At 36.2% G+C, this 16,921-nt stretch overlaps 1 protein-coding gene across 1 annotated transcript in view; it reads right to left on the minus strand.

Moving 5' to 3' along the window:
- SYCP1 (synaptonemal complex protein 1) overlaps positions 1-16,921 on the minus strand; it is a 94,651-nt gene that overhangs the window by 46,157 nt on the left and 31,573 nt on the right. The window contains exons 14-15 of the mRNA XM_069090277.1: positions 16,371-16,555; positions 7,857-7,924 (exon numbers count right to left, since the gene is read on the minus strand). Of these exons, the coding sequence (XP_068946378.1) occupies positions 7,857-7,924; positions 16,371-16,555 (253 nt within the window). The remainder of the gene's footprint in view (positions 1-7,856; positions 7,925-16,370; positions 16,556-16,921) is intronic.

Consider the following 16,921-nt stretch of genomic DNA (forward strand, 5'->3'; position numbering starts at 1 on the left):
CACATTCTACTCAACTTGGTATTTTCCTCCCAGCTCTGTTTTGGGACCTCTATTTCTCTATATTCTTTTCCTTTAGTAAATCTCTACAAAATACTGTAAGTAGCCAGAAAGAAATAATTCAAATACCATGAAGTCAGTCAGGATCACAGACAACTTAGCAGCCACCATTTGAAAGGAGTAGAGAGTTTAGAATATGTTATAAAAGGCAAAGAAGCTAGCATTACAATGAAGAATAACTCATCCAACAAAACTAAATATAATCCTACAAGAGAAAAAATAGATTTTTAATAAAAGACTTTCAAGCATTCCTGATGAAAAAAGTAGAAAATCTGACATTTAAAACTAGAATATTATAGAGAAGCATAAAAAGATAAACACAAGTAAGAAATTATAAAGGACTATGTAGAGTTAAAACTGTTCACATTCTTGTATATAGGGAGAAGACAGATAAAACCCCTCAGAACTTTATCATCATCAGGGCTCTTAGAGGAAATCTAATTAGACAGAAGTCCTGAATGTGATTCTTTTATATTTGAATTATCTCAGAAGAAGAATAGATGGGAGGAGAAGAGGAATACACTAGGAGAAAAGGGAAGGAAGAAGATGAACAGGGGAAATTATCTCACATAAATGGGATACACAAGGAAGTTTATACAATGGAGAGATTAGTGAGGTAGAACAGATGACCCTTGAACTGAACTTTCATCTGAACTGGCATAAGAAGGTTTAATGGCAAGCAAAGAAGTACTTAGCACCTTGTTTCATCTCAAGTTTCTTTTTTTTTTTTTTTTCTTTTTGGAGGGCCATTGGGGTTAAGTGACTTGCCCAAAGTCACATGGCTAGTAATTGTGTCAAGTGTCTGAGGCCAGATTTGAACTCAGGGCCTCCTGACTCCAGGGCCGGTGCTCTATTCACTGTGCTACCTAGCTGCCCCAACCTGTTTCAAGTCTCTTTTAAGACTTGTCCATGATTATATCAAGTCTTTGTTAAGAAACAGAACTTGTGAAGTCCACAACTTGTGAACCCCAGAACTTGTAAACCCCTGTTGCTAATGCAACAGGAAGGAGTAGAATGGGGAAGAGCTAATGACCATATATAAGGAGAGGCCCAAGCTGGAAGAGAGCAGAACTGAGAAGGAAACACTTGTGGTGGCAGAGTTGAGAAGTAGAAAACTTGTGGTACTCCGGCACTCTGTTTGTCTGTTTTGTCTGTGTTGATTTGTGTTTGTAATACTTTGTACAGAAGACTTGGGACCTTACTGGAAGCCCTTAAAGAGCATTTTGTTGTTGTCTGTTTACAGAAGTCCTGGAGGAGGGTTTCAGAAGCACTGGGACTATACTGACAATTTGTCTTGAGTTCTCAGATTTGTGGGTCTGTGGTGATTTCGCAGGCAGACAGTGAATTGTGGTGCCTGCGATGTTTACAAATGTTGTTTTAGCTCTGTTGAGCTTTGTCTTCTGAGAAACAGAAACTGTGAATGACTTGAGGTGGACTGGACACCGTGAGCTTCAATATGAAATGGGAACTGGACAAGGAGATGGACAAAGAGCTGAGAGAGCTGCCCATTTTTGAATCCAGGTGACAGTTGGGCAGATTCAGGCAGGAGCTGGACACATGGAAGAGGAACCATGGAATTTGAGAGCCAGCCTCAAGTCAAGATGAAAAGAGGTCTCTTTGGGTACTTAATGCTGACTGAGAAGATTATGATTTACTGTGGTGTAGGGGTGGAGAACTTTGACCTTTGTACTGTGTGTCCCTTAAGGAGGCTTGCTCCTTAAGGATGATTGAGTTAAGGACTTACTGAATGATATCTTTTGTTTAAAACTATGTGACCACTTTGGTGAAAACTATGTGGCCACTTTAGTGATAACTTGTCATGTTATAACATTGTGAATGCTATACTTTGGTTTCTGTGAATGTTTTGCTTTAATTTACTGCTGAATAGAGAGTTCACTATACTGTGTAACCAGAACCTTAAAGCTGTTCACAGCAGCAGTCCTATGGAAAGCTGCTCATACTTGGCTTTATAGGAGGGAAGAATACACATAATATGATGTTGGTTACAGAAATTCATCTTACCTAACCGGGTTAAGATGGAAAGGGATTAAGAGAAAGAGGAAGGGCTAATAAGATGGAGGGTAGTATGAAGGAGACAGTGGTCAGAAACAAAACAGATTCTTAAAGAGGAGACAGGGGGGAAAAAGAGAAGGAAAAGTATAAGATCCATTTGAGAGGGAAATACATGATTAGCAGTCATAATTATGAATATGAATGGAATGAACTCACCCATGAAATAGAAGAGAATAACAGAATGTATTAGAAACCACAATCCGACAATATGTTTATGGGACAAACACTTGAAACAGAAGGATACACACAGAGTTTAAATAAGGAGCTGGCAAAGGATCAGTTTAAGTTACAAAGGAAGGAGCAACTATCAAGATCTTAGACAAAGCAAAGGAAAAAAAAGACTAATTAAAAGATACAGGTGAACTACATTTTGCTTAAAAAGTACCATAGACAATAAATTAATGACCATGCTGGATTTATTCTAGGAATACAGAACCAGTTATTAGGAAATATTAGGAAAACTATAAGCATAAAAAAACAACAAAAATTCCATGAGTATCTCAAAAGATGTAAAAAAAAGTTGTCAGCAAAATATAATATCCATTCCTGTTACAAAATACTAGAAAGTACAGAATAAATGGAGTTTTCCTTAAAATTATAAGTAGTATATATTTAAAACCAAGAGTAAGCATTATCTATAATGAAGATAAGCTAGAAATCTTTTCAGTGAGATCAGGAGTGAAGCTAGGATGTCTATTATTACCATTACTACTAAATATTATACTGGAAATGTTAGCTAAAGCAACAAGACAAGGAAAAGAAATCAAAGTGAGCATTGGCAAAGTGGAAACAACACCCCTTTTTGCAGATAAGTGGATGGCTTATTTAGAACTCCAGAGAATCAACTGAAAAAATTAATTGAAACAATTAACAACTTCACCAAAACTGCAAGACATAAACACATATAAATCATTAACATTTCTGTATATTACCAACAAAATTCAGCACCAAGAGATAAAAAGAGAAAATTCATTTAAAATAACTATGAACAATATAAAATACTGTCAAGACTCACAAAGGAATGATATAAAAGCTATTACAAAACACTCTTCACACAAAAAAAGGATAGGTCTAAATAACTGGAGAAATATTAATAGTTTATGGATAGGCTGAGCCAATGTAATAAAAATGACAGTACTACCTAAATTAATTTACATATTCAGTGCCATACCATCAATCTACCCAAAAATTACTTTACAGAATTGAAAATGGGGATCATAATAGCACCTACCTCACAGGGTTTTTGTGAAGATCAAATGAATGCTTAGCAAAGTGCCTGGCATATAATAGGTGCCTTAACCCTTCACCTCAATAGGAAAGGGGCTTCCCCTAGCAACTTCAAAGTCTATATAAAGTATAAGATTCCGTTATGGGCTTCTGAGATAAAAGTAGAATGTATTGATATGTTGGGAAGTAGGTTATTTTACAACCCAAGAGTATTTCCTTTTTGGGCAGACCAAAGAAATGAGAGCTATGCAAAAAAATTATGAAGAGTAACACTTTGGTCAAAGAGGAACAAAAAATACTGAAGAAAATAAGTCATTAAAAATCAGAATTGGCCAAATAGTAAAAGAGGTCCAAAACCTAATTGAAAAAATAAATTCTTAAAAAATTAGAATTGATAGAGGCAGCTAGGTAGCACAGTGAATAGAACACCAGCCCTGGAGTCAGGAGGACCTGAGTTCAAATCCAGTGCCAGACACTTGACATTTACTAGCTGTATAACCCTGGGCAAGTCATTTAACCCTAATTGCCTTGCCTTCCCCCCTCCAAAAAATGTCAGAATTGGTCAAGTGGAAGCTAATGACTTCATAAGACATCAAGAAATAATCAAACAAAATCAAAAAACTAAAAAAGTAGAAAAAATGTGAAATATCCCATGAAAAACAACTTGCCTAGAAAGTATATTGAGGATAGATCATTTAAGAATTATTGGTCTATATGAAAGCCATGAATGAGAAAACACTCTTGACATCATACTTCAAGAAATTGTAAAGGAAAACTTATTAGTATCTTAGAATAAGAGAGCAAAGTAGAAATTAAAAGAAACAGTCATCTCCTAAACAAATTCCCAAAATGAAAACTCCTAGGAATATTACAAAGTCCAGAGTTTCCAGGTCAAGGAAAAAATATTTCAGGCAGCCAGAAAGAAAGAATTCAAATACCATAGAACCACAGTCAGGATCACACAAGTCTAAGTAATTACCAACATAAAGGAATAGATGGCTTGGCATATGATATTTCAGAAGGCAAAGGAGCTAGGATTACAACCAAGAATAATCTCCTCAGCAAAACTAAGCATAACTCTACAGAAGAAAAAATAGGCCTTTAATGAAATTGAGGATTTTAAAGCATTCTTGATGAAAAGACAGAGCTGAATAGAAAACCTGACATTTAAACATAAGAATCAAAAAGACAAACACAGACCTTATGGAGAAGCATAAAAAAGTAAACATGAGTGGGAATTCATAAGGGACTAAGCAACATTAAAATGTTTACATTCCTATATGGGAAGATGATACAAGCAACCCTTTAAACTCACTCTCATCTGGACTGGTTCAAGGAGGAAAGAATAAATATACATGCGCAGCTGGGTACGAAAACTTTACAAGAAAGTAGGAGGGAAAGGGACTAAGAGAAAAGGCAAGGGTTGGGGGGCAGAAGGGAAGGTGTGGTCAGTGGCAGTGGTCAGAAGCAAAAACACTCGATGGGGGGACATAAAAAAGTAAAGAATAAATATAATAGGTTAGAGGGAAATACACTGTTAGCTATCATAATTGAGAATGTGAATGGAATGAACTTACCCATAAAATGGAAGAGAACAGCAGAATGGATTAGAAGACAGAATCCAACAATATGTTTACAAGAGACACACTTGAAACAGAAGATACAAAAAGTTAAAATAAGGGGCTGGCACAGGATCTGAACTCGTTATCTTTCCCCAAAATCTTACGCCTTTCAAACTTCCCTATGTCATTAGCATCTTCCTAGTTAACCATGCTCAGAACATAGGTGTCATTCTCAACTCCTCACTCTCTTTAACTCCACCCCCCCAAATCCAATCTGTTCCCAATGCCTTTCAATTTAACCTTTCCAACATTTCTCAAATACACCCCTTCTCTCCTCAGATATTGCCACCACTCTGATGCAGCCTCTCATCACCTCATACCTGGACTACTGTATTAATTTGTCTTTACTGATGGTTTGTCCACCTGCCACAAGTCTCTCCCTGACTCTACCCTCCATTCATCTTCCAAAGTGATTTCCCTAAAGCACTACACACACCCCCCCACACACACACATACCCTTATTCAATAAACTCTAGTGGCTCTTCTAAATCCAAAAGGGCATTCAAAGCCCTTCGTAATCAATCCCCTTTCCTATATTTCTAATCTTTTTAAATCTTTGTAAGTAGACATTCTTTGTATCCCTACTTCTTAGCACATAATAGAATGCTTAATAAATGCTTAACTAACTAACCTTAAACCTCACCCACCCCCAACACCTGCAACACTGGCCTCTTTGCTGTTCTTATAACAAAATTCTGGGAATTTTCACTGGCTGTCTTCCATGTCTAGAATGCTTTTCATCCTCATCTCTACTTTCTCACTTCCTTTCAATTTCAACTGAAATCCCCTCTTCTACTAGAAGACTTTCCTAATCCTTCTTAATTCTAGTGCCTTCCTTCTGTTGATTATTTCCTATTTATCCTATATAGGGTTGTGTCCCCTGCTCCTTGAGGGCAGGCACTATCTTTTGCCTTTCTTTGTATTCCCAGTGCTTAGCACATTACCTGCTGCATAGCAGGCCATTAATAAATGCTAAATGACTAACTGACTAATAATCCCAGGGGAAAACTGGTGGAGACGCACAAGCCCAAGGAAGTAATTTGTGAGAAGTCCTCAAGATTAAACCTACTCCCATGTAAATCCAGAGCCTTTGGCTTTTTGTCATGAGTTAAAGATTAGTTCACTTTTGGATATGTTGTCTGATGTGCCAACAACTTAGGCAAAATGAGGAATCCAGTAGATAGAAATTTGGGGCTAGAGCTTAGGTGAGAGGTCAAACCTAAAGATAGATTTTGGAGTCCTTTGTATCAAGATGTTAATTGAAGCTACAGGAACGAACAGAATGCCAAGATATAGAGTGTAGAAAGAAAAGAGGAAAAAGTCAAGGAAAGTCATAATAGCTGACACAACAATTCTGTGAAGTAGACACTATGGATGTTATTCAAATCTTTCTGATGAGGTTAAGTAACCTTCCAGTGGTCTATGACTTGCAAATGTGAGAGGTACTTAGCACCTCCTCACTAAAACTGTAGCATTCTATACCAGACCGTGATACCCCATGCAAACAATAAACTGAGCAAGTTCAAATTTAGCTGTAACTATCAAAAATAATAAGATAAATAAAGGTCAGAAGCAGGAAGCTCATCAGGAAAGATCAGTGTCAGAGAAGATGAGCCAGGAGAGATTATAAAGGGAGCAATGTCATACGCTACAAAAAAAATTTAAGGATGATGACTGAAAAGGCATCAGATTTGACATTGTTATTGGTTAGTTTACAGAGAGGAACTTCATTAGAACAGTATGGATAGAATTCAGATTATAGGTGGTGAGGAAGTAAAGATAGTGAATATAGACTACTCGGTAGAAGTTCAACAGTCAAAGTGAAAGACAGGATATTAGCTAGAGAATGCAGCAAAGTGAAAGCAACAACATTTTTGTTTTTGTTTTGTTTAAATGATAAAAGAGAACTGAGCACATTTCTTCACAGAAGGAAAGAGGCCAGTAGAAAAAGATTCAAAATGCAGAGTAGTAGGGCAGATAGATCAAAGTCCTGGAGGACCTTGAACGAGATAGAAAGAACACAAATTTAGAGATTAATTTGGGCAAAAGCAGAGCAACTACAACCTTTGAAAACAGAAAAGAAGGAAAGCATAGGGAAGACATACAGAGGTTTTGAGGTATCAAAAAGATAAAACATGGAGAGTGTCATTTAGTCTCAATTTTCTCTATAAAGCAGGAGATTGCAATCCGAAAAAAGAAATAAGAATGAAACTAGGCTTGAAAAGAGGATAATGTTTGCAACAGCAAACCGAAAAACATGAAAAATTAGAATCTTAATTTTTCTTTAATTTTTAAAAGCAGTGAGTGCCTAGTTAAAGTTTAATTAGTACCACTGTTTATCACATATAAAATTATGTATGGCATATATTTTAGAAATAAACTTATATTCTTCTTATATATTGTTAATCCTCCCAAATGGCTAAAGCATGACATATGCATATGAGATACAAACCATAACTGATATTTTTTTTTGCTTTTTTTGGAGGGCAATTGGGGTTAAGTGACTTGCCCAAAGTCACATGGCTAGTAAGTATGTCAAGTGTCTGAGGCCAAATTTGAACTCAGGTCCTCCTGACTCCAGGGCCAGCCCTGATATAACTGATATTTCTAACAATAAAAACTTTTAAGAACCCAGAGTCAGGAGCCTAGATACCTATGACCCCCTTCAGGTTCCTTACAATTAAAGGAGTTCATGAACTGGAAAACTTGTTAAGTTTTTTTTTTAAGACGATTTTAAGACTTTTCTATTTTCTTAAAGCTAGACAAAATGATTAAATAAAAAACTAGAAACCACATAGTTGCTAGTCTATTCTATTTTGAAATAATTAATCTTAAATTAATTACTAAAAAGCATATTTATTACTCTTTAAATCTTACCCAGTTCACTTGATTTCTTCTGTAGCTCCAAGGTAAGAGTTTTTAACTGTTCTTCATTTTGTTCCAATCTTTTAAAATATATTTTAAAATGTAAAATGTCAACTACAAATATATTTAAGTAAACAATTCAGTTATCTAAGGTCAGGTTTATATAAAAGATAGTCAGAACTTAAATGCTGTATTTATTTACCTACCTCATTTAGGTGCAAAGATCCCTTTTAAATCAATAGAAATTTTAGATTAATTCAGCATCTGTTCTAATGTTTATTTTGAAAAATGTGATATTTTATCCTTAAAAATAAATGAATCCTATCCTATGTTGCCTTTATATAAAAATTTAAATTATATGATTATAATCTTTTTCCTTTAATTTTTACTCCAAACTAAGCATTTAGGTAAAAACACAGAGAATTAGCATTTGATTTACTCAGTGTCATAAATAAGATGTACTTTGACATACAATGTAACCCAGGGGTGGGGAACCTGCGGCCTTGAGGCTACATGTGACCCCCTAGGTGCTCAAGTGTAGCCCTTTGACTGAATCCAAACTTCACAGAACACTGTCAAAGGGCCAAATTTGAGAACCTAGAGGGCCACATGTGGCCTCGAGGCCACAGGTTGCTCACCTTTGATATAATCTATTAAAAAGAAGATAGGTTTGAAAACTAGCTATATGATTTGGACAATTCATTCAATCTCATCAGAGCTCATTTCCCTCAACTGTAAAAATGAAAGATTTGTACTTGGTCACCAAGATCCTTCTTAATTATAAAATCCTGTTATTCTATAATCACAAAACTTATTTCATATTAAGATATGGCCATATTTTTTATTAGATAATTCAGGATAGAAGAAGTGCACAGTAGCCAGGGCAAGTGAAACAGTGATAGAGAAGAAAGGTTAGTTCCTCTCCCTTCTCCACTGCTCCCAGACTAATGAGTCTAAGTCAGTTGTGCAATGAGGGAAAAACATTAAGAATACTGCAGCAGCTAGAATCATGGTTTTTGTGAAAAACTTCATCTTCTTTTACCAGAGTCCCCACATTGAGTCCTGTAGCTGAACCTTGGACCAGTTGCCCTTGATAACAGCTAAAGATAGATTGGGGGGAGAAAAAAGGGGATAGTTGTAATGGAGTAAAAATAGTCTTTTTTTCTACAAGCCAGGGATTACTGGCCTCCAAACTCTAAAAATACAACTAGAACACCAAGAATTGGTTGAGAATTAGCATAAACATTATCTATCTTAGATATGTTCATAATGGATGGCTACAGGATCAAAATGATCAAAATCTACGTGATCTCAAGTGGACAGCATATATATACAATAATAAGGTATTTTTGAAGGAAGTATTGATGCTGCAGAGATGATGAGACTTCTGAGTCAAGTCAACAAGAATTTATTAGGTATTTTATGTGACAGATAGTATAGAAAGTATTGGAAATAGAGATGCAAAAATATGGTCCCTGACCTCAAGGAGCTCACATATTTTTCTCAGCAGTGCTAGGCATTGTGCACTCCTTGATCCATAGCTTGTAATAATTAGGTATTTGAGGGGGGGCGGGGAGGGAAGGTAGACCACTTTTACTTTTTCATTAAAATCATCCAGATGGGGAAGGTAACCTCAGGCATTACCAAAATAAGTAGAATTTTGAAAGGAATGCCATTATCATTACAAAACTTTTCAGTTTAAAAAACAGAGCAGTGCAAAAAAAACCAGGGGTGGAGAACTTGCAGCCTCAAGGTCACATGTGGCCCCCTAGGCCCCTTTGACTGAATTCAAACAAATGTTCTGTGAAGTTTGGATTTGATCAAAGGGCTGCACTTGAGGACCTAGAGGGCCACATGTGGCCTCGAGGTCACAGATTCCCCACCCGTGGATAAACATTGTTCAAAGATAATAATGTCTTTTGTTGTTGTTCTATCATTTTTTCAGGCATGGCTGATTCTTCATGACCCAATCTAGAATTTTCTTGGCAAAGATACTAGAATGGTTTACCATTTCCTTCTCCGGCTCATTTTACAGATGCAGAAATGAGGCAAAGAAGGTTAATGATTTGCCCAGGGTCACACAGCTAGTAAGTGTCTGAGGCCAGAGATTTGAACTGAGATAAATGAGTCTTCATGATTCCAGGCTTGGTACTCTATCCACTATACCACCTACTTGCCCTGTGCCTTAAGGTTAGTGAAATAATGCACAAGTCTTGCTGATTCCTTTCAATGCTCTGGGATTTTCTGAGTGGTGCAAAAGAACAAGTTTTAATTTGCAAGTTCCAGGTGCATTCCCTCCAAGCAGAAAAGTAACTCTTATTTTTTGAAGATTTATGCCCCAAAATAGTTTCTTTTTCCTCCACAAATATGTAGGTTCCGGATGGCATTCTTTGATAAAATAGGATGGCTTTACCTGCGTTAAAGATGTGCTCTGGGAAGAAGGGACCTTCATCCATTATTTTTTGCATTTTTACCTTTAAATCTTGAGAGGTTTTGAGCCTTGGTTTGAATTGCCATAAAGTTAAAGGAATATTCTTCTAAGTCTAGTCCTCTGTCCACATGGTTAATAGTTTCTCCATCTCTAGAACAGTACCTTCTCTTTGTTTTATAGATAAATCAACTTCATGTAAGTGCTACCTTCTGTGTGCTCCTTTTCCTAGGCAGCATCCTTCACTATAGTATTCAGAGTCAACACTGCAAGACTAAGTTCACGTGCTATTGATGATAATTTTTGTCCTTCATATTTTCTAATTATTTTGATTTTTAATTCTATTGAATTTGCATAATGTGAAATTACATAAAGTGACAACTGTCTATACTCACAGCAGGGGGCATGATCTGGCTAAAGATACAGCAAAAGAGACTAAGAAGGAATAGTCAGAAAGAAGAACCAGAAGAAAGAAGAGTGGTAAAAATCTAGAGAAAAGAGAGTTTCAAGGAGAAGGTAATTAACAGTACAAAAGGCTGCAGAGATGTCAAGAAGGATGAGGTTTGAGAAAGGACCACTAGAATTACCAATTAAGCGATTAACAATTTTGAAGATTATGAGCTCCTTGAGATGGTTTTTTACTTTTAGTTGTATCCCCGGGCATAGTGTCTGGCAGTTTTCTGACTTGGCTGCCCTACTTTTGGACTTCTTTGACTTCTCCACCATTTGCCAAGCAAGTTCATTATTGGGAAAATCTCATCACCCTGCAAGATCTCTATTCTTGGGACTCCCCCACATCACCAATCCCTGTTCCTCTGATTGGAGGGTAAAGCAATGAACTCCAAAACCTCTATTTAAAAAGGGAGTTCAGATCAGAAAAAAAAACTCCTCATTTCTCACCTGGCTACACTACTTTTTAGGACCTCTTTGATTTTCCCACCTTGCCCTTGTATATGGTAGCTTCCTTGGCGGCACTCCCTTCCCCAATTTTCATCTTCCTTTTATGAGCAATCTTCCTCCATTAGGTTGTAAACTCCTTGAGGCCTGGGATATTTTTTCATATTTGTATCCCCATTAGCACAGTGCCTGGCATATAGGAGACACTTAATAAATGTTTATTTACTGACATCTTGGGTACTTAATAAATATTTACCGACTGAGTTTGAAAAGAGAAGTTCCTCTTGAAAAATGACTTTGGAAACCAGGCTGCAGGAAGTTCAGGAAAAGAAGTGGAGGCCCTGATTGGAGAAGGCTTTCTCCAGGAATTTAGCTATGAAATGGAGGAGATACATAGGATGATAGCTAGTGGGAATTAATGGATAAAATAAATGTTTTTTTTTTAAGCACTAGGGAGACAGGGACATGTTTGTAGGCAGCAGAGAAGCAGCCAATAAAAAGGGAAAGATTGAAGGTTAGTTAGATAGTGAGAATTATAGAGGAAGGAATATGCTGAAGAAGATGAGATGGAATGGGATAATGTGTACACGTAGAAGAATTTGCCTTGGCAAAGAGAAAGGCTGCCTACCTCTCCAAGCAACATAAGGGTTAAGAATATAATGAAGAAAAGCATCTGAATGATGTGAGATGAGGAGGTGAAAGGGGAGCTCTCAATGGATAACCTCAATTTTTTAGTGAAGTATGAAGCAAGATTATAAGATTCTAAGCTGAGAGGATAGAAAGAAAGGGAAAAATGAGGTGTTTGAGAAATGAGAAAAAGGTTTGGAAAAGCTACTATAATGACTGGGATAGTCAAATAATAAAATGTAAAAGAACTGCATTTCTTCAGTGAGAGCCTTTCTAATTTCCAAACAATATTTTTCAATTTTTACTGTCCTCCTTTGTGATCACCTTCATAATAAAGTCATTCAGTATTAACAAGGTTGATAGACAGAAATAGTCAATGTTGGTGGGGCTGAGGGAGGACAGGTTCACTAACACATTGTTAGTGGAGCTGCAAGTTCATTCTTATAAAACAATTTGGAATTATGTGAGAAAATGAATAGATGGATAAAAAATATTTCTTAAGTACTTACTATGTATCAAGCACTGCACTAATTGTTGGGATACAAATACAAAAGAAAACAGTCACAGTCTTCATATGAGACATACTATTAGGGGGAGATGATACACATATAGTACTCCCTCTGTGTTAATTCTCATACCTCAAACTGTCCAGTTAGGTTAGGCCCTGAAAGGGCAATGAAAGGACAAAGAGACCTGAGGGTCTCTAGGGTTTTTAGTATTGTAGTACATGAGTCCCCTCTGGTGTATTCCCCATTGATTAGCAACCAGTTAATTGGCTTTTAGAAAAGAGCTAAGTTGATATAATAAGAACAGTTGGCATAAAACATTTACTCCCTCCCCCAAAACCTTGGGGCATACTCTTGCATGAGTACACACAGAGTCTAACAGAAGAGTAGGCTTAAACTTAAGAGCATAATGATGGTATAGCATAATGATATATGCAGACAATGAGTGTGTGGTCAAAAAATTAAATCACAATTTCTGGTTACTCTGAGTCTTTTCTTGAGTGTTTGGATGGTATTCTTTTTTTGGTTCAAGGTATTATATACTTTTAACCTATTTCTTCCCTCAGGTTGCTTTCTTTCTATACCATTCTATGTCTGCATTTGCTCATGGTTCTCCTCAGCATGTATCTGACTATTCCATATTGCATTAGTTGTCTCCCCTTGTCCTCTCTTAATGACATAGTGCAAGGAAAGGAACAAAGAGAATGAGAAGTTCTTGTTCTACATAAGAGTAGCTCTCTCTTGGACTTGACTTGAACTAGAATCCTTAACTCCAGAAATGAAGTCTTCCACTGGTGGCCTATATACTTTGGGACTGAGCTAATCATTGGATTGATTGCCATTTTATATATGTTCAATGACTGTTCTCTGCCAATCTTGCTCTCATTTGACACTGAAACCAGATGGCTCTGGAGGGGTGAGGCTGGTAACTTTGCACAGCCTTCCTTCACTTAAATCCAATTCACTTGCATGTCATGGCATCACCTCCCTAATGTCATGGCCCTCTTCAGAAGGAAGGATAAACAACAGCCAATCACATAATTTTCTTCCTTGACCCAATCAAAATCATAAAGGTTATGAAAGTTATGAAGGTTATGTACCTCATAAAGGTTATCACAGGGTATGAAACATTTTGTTTTTATACTTAAAATTTCAGGTTCTTTGATTTATTTATTAAATGTTATAAGAGAGGAACTGTACCCAGAAGACACATAATGTATAATAGAATAATGTCTAAAGCTTATAAAAATAAATTGTTATTATTAGTTGACATTTATATGCTTTAAGGATGTTTTAGCTTATGAAGTCACAAGGTTGTTGAGTGGACTCATAGGTGAGTCAATGAAATACTCTTTCCATAATCAGGGGTAGTACTGCTTTGATTATTCTATCCAAAGTAAGAGGTGAAGGAAAGAGGAGGAAGAAAATATGCCTACAGCAGCAGGGAATATGTCAATATCATAGCCAAGGTAGATGATTGGATGGAATGGAAAGCATGGCCTCATGTCTAAGACCCACAATATGTAGTAGGCTAGGTCTGTCTGTGCTGGCTGATTCACAATTCAAACAATATGGCCCTAGGAGAATGATTATAAAGTTGACTGCATTGTCTCTACTGACTCCTATATAAACTCTTTTTTGGGATCTGAAGCTGCTCACAGCCTAATATCCTAACCTATATCTCCACACTCATATATTACTCCCCTTCCAGAACTCTGTGGTCTAGTCAAACTGGCCTTGTCTCTGTTCCTCACATGTTCCATCTTCCATTTCCATGTCTGTGCACTAGCTGTCATCAAAAGGGACAGTTTTGTGCTTCATAGTCTTAATTCTCATTACCTAAACTTCACCTTTTACATGAAGGCTTTCCTGATTCCCCCAACTACTAGCAATCATCCCCATAACTACTTTGGATTTAACTTTCTTGAATTTTTTTGTACCTATTCTGTACATATTTATTCTGTATATATGTATATGTATAAATGTGTGAACATGTATTATATGTATATATTATCTCTTTCCATAGAGTATAAGAGCTTCTTCGGAGCACAGACTGCTCTCCTTTTTGTTTTTTTATCCCCTAATGGTAGCAGTATTAACATAAGACTTTAAGGTCTGCAAAGTACTTGACAAATATTATTTCATTTTATCCTCACAACAATCTTGGGAGGTAGGTACTATTGTTAACCCAGCTTTACAAATAAGGAAACTGAGGTAAACAAAGATTTCATGCATCATCAACTGGGTCTCGAAAAATATACCATTCAATGAAACAATAAATCATAGGTCCAAGCCAGATCTAGCACACTATTATAGCTAGTGTGTGTCTGAGGTCAGATTTGAACTCTGGTCTTTTTGACATCAGGTCCAGCCCTCTCTCTACTATACCATTTGGTTACCTGGCATATAGCAGTTGTTTAATAAATGCTTTTTGATTGATTTAAGTCACCCAGGGCATGATTCCAAGAGGTCAGGTGGTACAGAGAGATCAGGGTTAGATCATATGGCGAGGAGGAAGGTGAGGTGGACGGGTGGATAAGATGAAGTATGGTCTGAGATCTACTAGATATGGATCTAAGCTCACTAACTCACCCATCAAGACAGCCTAGTCCAAGGGCATTTGTTCCAAAGCTGAGTCAAGTAAGTCATCCAAGGGCATATTTTCAAGATATCCACTTGTAGGGAGGGAAGGTTGGGAAGGGGGAGGAGTAGCAGCAGAATAATTAACAAAGAGATGTCCCAGGATGGAGGGGTCACTAAATTGCTTACCCAGTGATACTACTACTAAAAATAAACACAGAAAGATTTACAATATTTACAAAAATATTCGTAGCAGTAATTTTGGTGATAGTTAAAAATAGAAAACAAATTAGATGTTCATTAATCAGGTAATGGGTGAACAAATTGTGGTATATGAATTAACAGATTATGAATTATAAGTATTATTGGATGTGAACTATTGATATTGTTAATAGAATATTATTGTACCATAAGCAACAAAGAATAAGAGAAATGAAGAAACAGGGGAACACTTGCATGAAATAATGCATAGTAAAGAAAGTAGAATCAGAAGAATAATATATATAATGACTACATTATTACAGATACCATGTAAAATTGTTCACCTGTTTTTGCATATTCCATGTTGTATCCTACATTTTTCCCAATTCTTCATATTTATTGTTTCTTAAGATGCAATAATATTCCATTACATTCATATACCACAATTTGTTCAACTATTCCCCAATTGGTTGTTACTATAAAACAATGCTGCTAATAATAGTTTTGTTTATACACAAAGACCTTTCCCTATATATTTGACATCATTGAGATATATACCTAATATGCTAATATCATTGGGCCAAAGGATATATATAATTTAGGAATTTTTCTAGTATAATTTCATATATTTCCAGAATGATTGGACCAAATGGACTATAGTGCTTGTCTTCCAAAAGTCCTTCCAACATTTACCATTTTTGTTCTTTATCATCTTTGACAATAAATATCATTACTGTGAGGTAACATCTTAGAGATGTTTTGACTCTATTTCTGTTATTACTAGTGATTTGGAGTATTCTTTCACATAACTGCTAATAGCTGGTATTTCTTCATTTGAAATCTGCCTATCCATATTCTTTGACCATTTGGATAGTAGGGATTAAATCTTGTTCCTATATGTTTATGTCAATTTCTTTAAACTCTTGATACTATAGTAATATTTCACAAATTATCCTCAATTTCATTAATTAATAGTTGATTATTCACAAAGCAATCTACAAATACTATTAAGTTTGTCTAATGACTATATGCAAGGTCCTTTGAGCCTCAGCAGAGCCTACTTGGAACATTCCCTAAAATATCTCCCTAAGTCCTTAAAAATGGAGGAATATCTCCAACAAAAAAGATTGATGTTCTGATCACCTGAACCATACACAAAGGGAATAAATTGTAATTGCTATAAGAAATTAGTTAATTTGACTATTAGTAGAAAATACTCAATGCATAACAAAAGTAGACAAATTTTCATTGTGCTAAATCTAAAGTTGTCTTTTGCTGTTGCTTTACCTGTTCTGTTCTGTTGTCAACATTTCCTTCAAGCAGGAAATAGTAGCTTCAAATTCAGCAACAACTGATGAATGTGTAACCTTAGCTTCACTAATTTCTTTCATTTGAGCTTCTTTTTCTCTGGTAAGCTGAATTATTGTTTTACTTGCAATCTGTAATTCTTCCTCTAATATCTTCTGAGAACTCTAAAATGAATAAAGTATAAAACAAAAAGGTATTCAAAACACTTTGTAATAAGAAAAGTTTTGGGGTTTTGTTTTTGAGACTGGGTTTCTCTATCTCTCCCCCAAACTAGAAGCACAACAGCTACTCACAAGTCCAATTCTAATGTTGATACATGTGGAAGCTTTGACCTTCTCCATTTCCAATCTGGGAAGAATCGCTCCTCTTTTGGTATCCTGGTGGCCTCCACTCCTGGAGTCTCACCATATTGGCAGGAGACCCAATAAGCTTTAGCTCTACTATACCTCAACTCTTGAACTCAAAGGGTGTACCAGCCTCAGTCTATAGCCATCACAACCACAATTAGCAAAAGAAAAATTTTCGGCTTA

The sequence above is a fragment of the Petaurus breviceps genome, unplaced genomic scaffold (assembly GCF_028583685.1).
Source record: "Petaurus breviceps papuanus isolate PSGF00001 unplaced genomic scaffold, PetGlider_PUasm1.0 186, whole genome shotgun sequence".
Lineage (NCBI taxonomy): Eukaryota > Metazoa > Chordata > Mammalia > Diprotodontia > Petauridae > Petaurus > Petaurus breviceps.